General features: G+C 36.0%; 1 protein-coding gene across 1 annotated transcript; it reads right to left on the reverse strand.

Annotated features, from left to right (window-relative positions):
* Positions 1–5,926: 5,926 nt before the first annotated feature.
* On the reverse strand, positions 5,927–7,043 carry LOC143560696 (uncharacterized). Its single transcript, XM_077048942.1, has 3 exons — positions 6,648–7,043; positions 6,290–6,387; positions 5,927–5,963 (listed from the first exon to the last, which is right to left on the reverse strand). The coding sequence occupies exons 1-3, from the start codon at positions 7,041–7,043 to the stop codon at positions 5,927–5,929; spliced, it is 531 nt and encodes a 176-aa protein (XP_076905057.1).
* Positions 7,044–11,289: the final 4,246 nt, after the last annotated feature.

Consider the following 11,289-nt stretch of genomic DNA (forward strand, 5'->3'; position numbering starts at 1 on the left):
TTATCTATATAAAGAGCCTATGGCAGCAGAACACGATATATGAAATACACACACTTGTAACACACACACACACACACACATAGAAATCTCTCTTGTACTCGCTGCCTTAGCTCTCGTTTCGTACTACATTTCTTTGTTTACTAATAATATCGGTGATAGACGATTGTCATCACCCGGGGTTTTTATGCCGACGCTCCCATATTGATCAAGGGATTTTCCTTGTAACAAAATCATTGTGTTCCTTTCCATTTTAATTCGTATAATCACCATTGTCATTCAAGCACCCAACCTCACAAAACTAATTAGGTTACATTATCCCTAAAACTAATTTTTGGCCAAAATAGTCGCCTATTTCAATCTCAATCACTTCTATATATAGTTACAAGAAGGCTAATATGATAATAATTGATAATAATGAGCATTAATTGCTCTGGCGAGGATCCTGGAACCATTACGGATTCTGTATCTTTGCTTTAAATTGTGACTGCTTCCAACGTCTCTTATCCTTAATGGTTTGACCGAGTCTTTAGATGAACACTAATTTTCGAACGTTGCCAGCAAGACCAAGTCAAGAGTGAAAGGATAATGATAATAAATAACGTTACTTATTAAGTATCATGTCTGTCTGTGATCCTTATGCACTGCGATAATTCTTCTGAGGATCCTGCCTGTTTGGATTCTTGAAATTTCTTCCCATAACAATTGCCCCCAATATTTACAATTGTAACCAACTTTGTGAGGCTGTGAATATTTCAAAATTTAAAATCACTCCGTTTTGATGGTTTTGCAGGTTGATTTGATGTGGAGCGAATTTCTAGGCGTGATTATTACAATGGTGGCTTAATATCTTCTTTACAAGATCACAATCTCTTTCCACTTGCCGGATTTTCATTATCGTCTAGGTAGATATTCTATTTTTTCACTAACTTTTCTTCTCACTGTTTTTAGTATATCATGAAGAAGAATATGACTAAATCTTTTTTGTCTGTTTCGGTTATTCCGACGGATGAGTTCATAGATCCGTGTATCCTCACTTTCTCCGGCCAATATAAGTGTTCCTTTACTGATTCAAACATCGCAACCTTTAAAATCTTCCATTGCTTTTAAAGAAAAAGCTATTTTTAGGCCTTTTGATCCAATACCAAACCTAATCTAGCATCCAAAGAGTGGATTTTTTTTCCTGATCTACCTTTTAAAAGTGGCTTTACATATCCATTTCCTAGTTTAACCAATGAAAGTTTTCAAAGTTACTGGCTTGAGTTTTGCTCAATTGATGACTACGGTCTGGAGATTCTTGTTTTTTCTTGAAGGCTTGCTCCAAGACCTTGATCTTGACCTGAAATTTTGCAATACTGAACTCTCTTATTCTTATGATCTTCGTCCCCTTGGTTCTTATCGCTATCTTTTTAAAACCAAGCCTGACCAGGATACTCTTATCCTAAAGAGTACTCAGAATGATCCAAACTAAAAGAGTCAATTCTTTTTCATTCGTAGAGACTCAATAATAGATGGTAAAGACCATCTGGTTCTTTGGGTTACAAAGGGTAGGATTACTAGGTTTTTAGACATTTATCTTTTTCCTCTGCTAATCTTGATTTATTTGTGTAGGTTTAAACCCTTTCAAACTTGTCCCTCCCCGCGATGATATTGCTGATAGAGTGAAGCTTGTGTTTGAGCTTAATCCTGTCAAAAGGAATTTTGCTTTGAAGGCCCCAAGTGTTGAAGCAAGCTTTGAATCTCATCAGTCTTAGTCCATCATTTCTCAAGGTGATGATCTTGCATTAGTTAATTAGTATGAATAATTTATTTAAAATATGGGACTAACCTGATGTGATTCTTAGTAGGATCTAAGAAACCGAGTCTTTATTTCGAGTTTGAAGATATTGATAGAATCCTCTCCTACGGTGGTGTGGTTATTACCGAGGGGAAGCATGCCCCTTCCATCCGTAAACTGGCAACTCGAAGTTCTCCTTGTTCCTCCTAATCCAACCCCGAGCTGGAAGTGGAAGGCTTGGGATGCTTCTCACCAGGCTTAGGATTCTTTAATGGCTTGGACCACGAAGAGAGACTTGAAAAGCTGGAAGCCTCCATTCGCACAGCTAGTGATCCTTTATTGTTGGAATATTATTTTATTTGTGCATGCCTTGTCTTTTGAAAATGTTACGGGGGATCATTAATCTACGCTCTCGTTACTAAGGGATAGATATGCATGCCAGGCGGATGTAGAGAGATGTACAAAACTGTGAAAATTTTGCCCAGGCCAGAAGGGAGAAAATGGATAATCTAACCAAAGAGCTTGACTCCTTGGCAAAGGAGTGTGGCCGGTTGGAATCCTTGAATGCTCAAGTGAAGCAGGGTATGGAGGCTAAGCATGCTAAAGAGTTGGAGAGGTATGTGGCAGGTGTGAAGAAAAATATTTCTCTCATCATCGCTCAGGATCGTTTGAAGACGGCTAAAGAAGCTTCTGCCAAGGGTCTGGACAATTCCTTCTGGGATACTCAAGCATGGGAAAAGACTGTAGAAACTCTTAAGGGTGAAGGATCTACTAGGGTTAAGGATCATGTGGTTGAAGATGATACTGTCAAGGATGCTGAGGAGGCTGGTTGTCTGAAGGATGCAGCGGATGTGGGCTGTCAAGAAGGATAATGAAGGCAGGGTGATGCAAATTCCTGAATCCTTTTGTTCAATGTTTTAACGGTCTGGACCTGCACGATCTTTTGAAAACAATTTCTTTTATGTATGCCCTCTATTGGGTTTTAAGACAATTCACTTTCTGCACTTAGGATCCCGATGGCTTGGGTGGATGGATCCTTCTTTTGGATGAAGTCCAGACATTTTAATTTACTGCATGTGAATTTTTTGACTTTAAAACTTGTGTTTGTTTATAGTTATCCATAGGATTTCCCCCTGCACGGTAATACTTAGAAATGTGTTAAGGATATGAGAATCCAGTTTTTTGAAATGTTATGGGATCAAGGATCCTTAGGAGTAATATTTGAAAAGTTTTTAAGTTTTTGGATCAAGGATCCCTGGAAATAATCCCTGAAAGTTTTTGGATCAAGGTCCCATGGGACATGCCCAATCTTAAGTATCAAAGGTGACATGTAAATGTCGAAGTTCTTGTTTAATATGATGATGTTAATTCTTTAGATGAGGACACGCTCGTATTTTCTTAGGACTCCAACGAACTTTGAATGGCATGTAAATGCCATAATTTTTTAGCGATATGTATGTCACATTTTTATTTTGAATCGTTGGTATAACCAAGAACAACAAAAATTCCTGCAACCATTACGCATACAGATCCCACCATATTAAATTATCCTTAGATTTCGTTCGCTCCCGATGGGGTGTAGAAACGCTTATGCTAGAAAGGTGAAAAACGTTTAAACCTTTGAAGGGATTTGTGCAAAACCCTTGGTGAGGGTGGGTGTTAGAAAGGCTAACACCCCTCCAATGCTTAAGTCGGTACATTTGTTTTGAAGAATAATAATAAAAATAATAAAAATTATTGAAAAAAAGGATAAAGATAAAGCACATACCTGGTATCTGTGTAAGGATAACTTTACAACTTACATGAAATAGGTTTTGAGATGTATAACATTCCATGATATTGGAAGGATTTCTCCATCTATTGTTGTTAACCAGTATGCCCCTTTACCTGCTTCTGAATCTATTAGAAATGGACCTTCCCATTATAGTGCAGAATTTCCATCGCCTGATTTGATCGTATTCTTGAATGACTTACTGAGCACAAGGTCAACCACTTGAAATCTTCTGATCCTTATACTTTTGTTGTATGCCTTTGTGATCCTTTGCTGATAAGCTTTCATCCTGATTTTAGTTTAATCTCTAACTTCATCAATGGTGTCAAGGTCATGGATTAGCTGCTCATTATTATTCTTAGGATTCTGGAGTTGGATCCTCGCTGTTGGAATCACCATTTCTGTAGGAATTATTGCTTCTGCACCAAACACCAATGAGAAGGGTGTTTGCCCTATTGCATTCTTTGCCATAGTTCTATAGGCCCATAGGAAGAACAGGTAATTATTCTGCCCACTTTCCTTTCTTATCACTGAACTTCTTCTTTAAATTGTTGATAATAATCTAGTTACTGGATTCAGCTGGTCCATTAGCTTTAGGATGAACAAGAGTTGAATTTATGATCTTGATCCCCCACCTAGCACAAAAATTTGTTGTTCTCTTTCCAATGAATTGAGATCCATTGTCACATAATTATTTTTGCCGGGATCCCGAATCTTGTAAGCATAATGCTTTTTATGAAGGATAACTTGTACAAATGCTCCAGCTTCGATCCATTGAGAGAAATAATCTGTTATAGTAAGCATGAATACTTTTCCTCAAGGTGATTTTGGTAACTTTTCGACTATGTCCATTTCTCACGTCATAAACGGCTAAAGGGAAATGATTGGGTGTATCGTTTCTGCAGATAAAACGAGATACTTTTATTCGAAAGTATATGATTGTTTTCGTCAGCTGGGATTTCTCTATTCTGCAGATATGTCTTGATCGGTAGAATCCAGGATCCTTTTGCTCCTGGAGGATCATGGATTTCAAAATTTTCAAAAGATTATTTTGTTTCAAGATCAACTAAATCAATGGCTGGATGCAGGATATGGATAACTGGGATTTTGCTATCTGCTTGAGAGTTGATCCAAGATTTGCTAAGGCGTCAGCTTCAACATTATCCTCTATTAGAACTTGTTCTACGTTTATGGTCTTGAATTCTTTTGCCAAATTTTTTACTATTTGTAGTTATGCAGCCAATCTTTCACCTTTTACTGCATAAGATCCATTGAAATGGTTAATGATTAACAATGACTCGACATTACCTTTAGATTCCTGATCTTCATATCCTTAGCTAGTTGTAATCATGCAATCAAAGCTTCATATTATTCTTCATTATTTGTTGCTTGAAATCCACAATTGTTGGATTGGGGTTTGATGTCCCCATGTGGCGATTTTAGTATGATTACAAGCCTTGATCCTCTTATGTTGGATGCTCCATATATGAATAAGATCTACTCTTCATCTGTTTCATCTAGCTGTTGTACCTCCATATTTGTTTCTTGTTGGATATCACTACTGAAAATCAACCACAAAATCTGCTAGAGCATGTGACTTGATTTATGTTCTTGGTTCATATATTAAATCATAAGCACTAAGTTTCACAGACCACTTAGCCATCCTACCTGAAATTTCTGGCTTCCTCAAAACACACTTAATAAGATAGTAAGTTTTAACATGTATAGCATGTATCTCAAAATAATGTCTAAGTTTAGTTGATGCCATGACTAAGGCAAGTATTAATTCTTCAAGATGAGAATATCTGGTCTCCGCATCCAATAGACCTTTACTTACATAATACACATGATGATGTTCACCTTCATGATCCTTGACACGCATGACACTTATGGAGGTCTTGGATACCGCCATATATAAGGATAATGGCTCATTATTTTCTAGCTTCATTAATAGCGATTCTGATGATAGATATGTCTTCAATTCCTGGAATGCTTATTCATGTTGTGCATTCCATTTGAATCTTTTGTTCTTCCTCAAGATATCGTAGAATTTTTAACACCTTTCGGAGGATCTTGAGATAACATGTTGAGTGTAGTTACTCCTCCTGTTAACCTTTGAACATCCTTATTGTTTTCCATGATTTCAAGTTGAGGACTGCTTTGATCTGTTCAGGGCTCGCTTATATCTCTCTTTTGGTGGCCATATACCCAAGGAATTTTTCTGATTCAATACTGAAATGGCACTTCAAAGGATTTAGCTTCATGTTGAATTTTTCTAGGATGTCAAATACTTCTTGAAGATCCATTAGATGATCCTCAGAATTCTTGGACTTTACCACCATATCATCAATGCATACTTTCATCGTGTCCCCAGCTTGTCCTTAAACATCATATTGGCGAGATTCTGATAGGTTGCACCTGCATTTTTAAGAACAAAATGCATAGCAGTATAACAATAAATACTTGTAGCTGTCATGAAGGTTGTGTCATCTTGATTTGATGGTTCCATCTGGATTTGTTGTTATTCTGATGAGGCATCCATGAAGGATAACATCTCATGGTCTGGTGTTGCATCCACCTTTGAGTCTATATGACGTAAAGGGAAAGAATCCTTCGGACAAGCTTTGTTAAGATCGGTGAAATCCGCGCTAACTCTCCATTTTCCATTATAATTGGGGATTACTACCACGTTGGTGAGCCATCTAGGATATTTCACTTCTCTTATCATTCTTGTATTTAATAACCTTTCCACCTCTTCTTGTATGATCGCATTCTTCTCGGGTGTATGATCGCATTCTTCTCGGGTGCATACTTTCTTCTTTTTTGTTGTATAGGCCTGAAACTGTTATCTATACAAAGTTTATTAGTAATAGCATATTTAAAAATACCTGTCATATAATCATGTTTCCTAGAAAATGTAGATCATCTTTCTTTTAGAAACTCTAGGATCCTTGATTCAATACTTTCGGGGATACATGATCCTAAGAGTATCTTTTTATCAGGATCCTTGGGGCTTAGGATAACTTCTTTCACATCTTGTTCATTTGCTTCCAAGACCTCATGATCCTTTTTCTTTAACTATTATGCTTGTTTTAATTGTACGAATGGCTTCATGGAGAATGTGTAACAATCCTTAGCTTCCTTCTTATCACTTGCTATTTTAACTACTCCCCATGTTGTTGGCATCTTGATACATTGATGATAGGTAGAAGGTACTGCTTTAGTGCTATGGATCAATGGGCATCCCAAAATTGCATTGTAATAGGATAATGAATCCATGACACAAAAGCTTTGTATTGAGTTCACCCCTTCAATGTAGACGTATAGCTTTATTTCTCCAACTGTGTTCTTCACTTCCCCACTGAATTCTACCAACACCGAGGATTTCTTCAAGATTTCATCTTCTAGAATGTTCAACTTCATCAAGGTTTCAAGCTGGATAATGTTGACCGAACTTCCTCCATCGACTAGGATCCTTCGAACATTATGGTTTGCCATGTATAACATGATAACAAAACCATCATGATGAGGATCCAAAATATATTCTTTATCCTCTTTTTCAAAGGTTATAATCTGCTTATCATTGAGGAATGTGCATCTGTTTGGCCTGGTTTCTTTCTCTGACTTGGATTCTTTAGCATGTCATTTGGCTGTAGAGTAAGAGGTACCACCATAGATGTCATATCCTTCTGATATAAGGTTTACTATTCTTGCATCTAGAGGAGGAGAAGATGCTATTCGGTAGGCTTGTCATCCTCTTTTATTTTGTTCCCCCTTCTTCCCAAGAGATCCTTCATGTATCCTTGGCTTAGAAGGTAGCTTATTTCCTTCCTTAAAGCGATGTAATTTTTAGTTGTATGGCCAAAGTCTCCATGATAATCACACTACTTGGACTGATCCTTCCAGGATGAGACTTTGTCATTATTCCTCGGCCAACGAGCTTTGTCTAAAAGATCCTATATAGCAAGAATGAAACCAAGAATATCAACAGAAAAATAATAGTCGATGATCCTTGGATATTCCTTTTTCTCATCCTCTTCACCTTGCACAAAATTAATTTTATTATTATTAGGTCTTGTGTAAGGATTGGATTTGTATAATGGTTGGGATGAAGGTTCTGATTTTTGATTGGGATGGTCGTAGCTATATGCTGGAGCATTGATCCTCTCCTGGATCCTTTAATCTTCCTATATCCTGATGAATTGTATAGTCTGGTTCCTAACTTCATCTATGTTCCTGCAAGATGGGAATAAATCCTTATAGAATAGAGAACCACTCTTCAATCCCATCTTGAATGCTTGGACTGTTGTAGCCATATCGATATTTGGTATATCCTGTGCTTCTCTGCTGAACCTACCAACTTAATCTCTAAGATACTCCTCATGTTTTTGGGTGATCCTTTACAAATCATTAGTTAACTTCTCGAATGACCCGCTACAAGAAAACTAGTTATTAAATAAATTAATAAAATGAGCAAAAGAAGTAATTGAATTAGGAGGGACACTAAGTATCCATTTTAAGGTTGTCATGTAAGAGTCGATCCAAAGCCCTTGCATAAGCATGCCTCCTTTAGGTCATCTGAGATGGGTATCATATCCATACTTTCTTTGTATTGAGCCACATGTTCATCAGGACCGGTTGTTCCATCATAGAGCTTCATGTTGGGGGGTTTGGAAGCGTTTCGGGATTTCAGCGTCACATATTGATGAAGCAAAATTTGAAACATACGTGCTTGCAACAGTCACTTCTGGTATAGGTTGAACTATGTCGGGTATGCTAGAAATCATGTTCTTCAGCTTTTGTAACTCTTTTGCCATTGTAGGATTATCCTTGTATCCTGAAAAAATCCAACATTGTTAGTAATTAAAATAGGATCCTAACTGGTGTTACCGTTAATATGATCGTTATATGTTGATCTCGGGATCCTTTCTGGGATCATTGCTACTGTGATCTTGGCACACGATTCGTGATTCTGAACTTCGGGCTGAGGATTCATAGGAATAAAATCCTCAATGCCTTTCCCTCGGGATCCTAATGCGCTAGAGTGTTCATTGCCTTTGCCCCTGAATGCTTAAGTTTCATAGTTCATCATCCTAGACTGCTGGATAACCATTGGCTCCGTAACTTTAGCTTTCTCTAACTTCAACTTCTGGATCTCTTCCAAGAACATTTTGTTTGTCTGTTTCTGCCCCGCCATTTGCTTCCAGACTTGGTTAAACAAGCAGAGATTCTCATTGTCAGAAACATGACGGGATCCTCAGCTCGAGGAAATGGAATACCAACATATGTATTCTTTGTGGTGTTATATGGCCTTCTCGAAGGTGGTGTCACACCCCAACCTATGGCGGAAATGCAGGGCCAACTGAATGCTCACAGCTTTTCAAAGGTTACTATCAAGCAACATTATAAGTTTTAATATCTATTTAATAATTTAAAACAAATATTCATGTGCATCAAAGTTATAAATAAACAATTACATTAAACATCCAAAATTAAGTTCTTGTATCTTTTCTCTAACATGCATCCTAAGTTGCTTCAAACAAGCTTGATAATCACGTCACACGATAACCTGCATATGCGTTGAAAATAATATAGTTTGTCAACACAAGGTTGAGTGAATATAACACCAGATTTGAGACACAATATAATAATAAATAAAAGTGCAAACTGTTCCTGTGAGAATATACAGATAAGCCATAACACATAACAATCAAAAAACTATAGAGAAGCCAAACCATAAAGAAAGGGCTCTACCAATCCATATAAATGGACATTAATTACCAAGCAAGGACTAAACCGTGGCATAAAAATGGACATCAGTTGCAAAAATAAGCAAGTAGCATTCAAATAAAGCAAATAAGCAAATATAAAGTTAGTAAAACTGATAGACACACAAGGATAAACAGTTGCGGTTGAGTACTATATAATATAAAAATATCTACGAACGCATAAGTCCCAAAAAACGGTTAAAAATAAGTAAAATAGGGGAGTGAAATACTCACCTTAGCAATAAGCGAGAAACAAACAAATGCGATAAGAACGGTAGTAAACAAGAGTTACACTCTTCGAAAGTTATCGACGAGAAAACCTAAGTGACAATAGTTGCGGAATAAATAATTATAATTTAAATGGCGAATCTAGAACTAGATTGAGAAGCGGGAATTGATGATCAAGTATACCCTTACGAAAATTAAATATTAGCATATTTAATTGATTTTATTCTCAAAGTTTTACAATATGATTTAATTATATAAAATACTTAAATAAATATTTATAATATTTTTGGATGGATTACATAAAGAGATTGTTTTAAATAATTATTTCAAACTTAGAAATACTTTTAATACATATTATTATTATTAATAAAGACATAAATTAAATATATGTTGTAAATAAATAATATTTATATAAAAAATGATTTTTCTATAAAAACTTAGACTATATTCTTAATACGTGAATTAACATAGTTTTAATTATTTATATTAATTTAAGATTCTTCTAAAATATTAAAACATTTAATAATCTATTACATATGCATACGTATGTATATAGTTTTAACCATAGTTCGGAAACATGACTCGTTATGATGTCTGTTTTTAACAAAATACTACTTAAGTATTATATTTGTAATATTAAGAATATAGTTTATATGACTAAATGGGTTATTAAAAGGTTTTAAATGATTAATAAAAATAAACAGCTAAAAATCCGGGCTGGGGATGGCTCGAACCCGCGCCCCCAGCCACCTGAGTCTTAGCACAAACCATGTTAGCCAACTGGGCTGAATGGTCAAACGGTTAGAAGCTGAAACAGATTCTTTATAAATACACAGCTTCGAACCAAATTGGAACATAAACCCTAAGTAATTAAATCGATCAAACCCGTGAATAGTTGTTCGATCAAGCATAGGGTTTTTGATCTACAGAAGATAACGAACCTAACCATAATATCAATTACCTATAGACAGGCGTGCTTGATGGTGAATGAGTGTCACACATTCGCGCTAAAAAAACGGCGATGAACGGCTACTTGCAAAAGATAATAATCAAATTAAGATTAGGGCTAATGACGGCGATGGTCTGGAGATTGTGTAGGTTAATTTAATTGAATTATAGATGATGTTTTAGAGTATATCGCTAAACGAGTATGGGCCGATGGATATATAACGAATTTGTATAAAAATTAAGCAAATTTCCTAATCAAATACGTCGGTGGAGGTCGCCAATGATCATTACCATGATTACATATACCAATTCCAAAATTAATACGACAATTATTAATATAATTTAATCGGGTTGTAGATTTGGCTCAAGATTTGGGTTTTTGGGTAAGAGATATAATATAATATTATTAATGATTTTTCAAAATAGTACCTCTAGTTTGGATATGGACACAAAAGTAGGTTAAAGTTTACATTTGGGTTAAAAATGTATATTAATCAAAGTACTTTGAAATCATTAAATAAGTATTGAAACCATAATATTAAAATTAATAATAATGACTCGTTAAACGCGATATTTTATTGTTAAAAGTTTCCGAACATAAAAGCTGGTCGGGTAAACGGATAAGATAAATATTTAAAAAAATATCCGAGTTGTTACAGGTGGTGGCATCAATGGTGAAGACCGGTTCGAACCCGCACTCGTGGATTGAATCGAGGGTTGAGTCGGCTTGCTGAGAGATGATGATTGCTTCAATTGAGATGTCATTGGTGATGATTAAAGGGTAGTGAATGATCACGGAA

The sequence above is a fragment of the Bidens hawaiensis genome, unplaced genomic scaffold (assembly GCF_021521415.1).
Source record: "Bidens hawaiensis isolate Kalapana, Puna unplaced genomic scaffold, B.hawaiensis_p1.1 tig00020427_1, whole genome shotgun sequence".
Taxonomy (NCBI): Eukaryota; Viridiplantae; Streptophyta; class Magnoliopsida; order Asterales; family Asteraceae; genus Bidens; species Bidens hawaiensis.

Coding starts and splice junctions, on each gene's coding strand:
- LOC143560696 (XM_077048942.1), bottom strand. CDS start 7,043: ATGGCAAACCATAATGTTCGAAGGATCCTAGTCGATGGAGGAAGTTCG. Junction 6,388..6,647: donor CATTCTCCATGAAGCCATTC/GTACAATTAAAA, acceptor TATAGATAACAG/TTTCAGGCCTATACAACAAA. Junction 5,964..6,289: donor ATACAAGAAGAGGTGGAAAG/GTTATTAAATAC, acceptor TTAAAAATGCAG/GTGCAACCTATCAGAATCTC.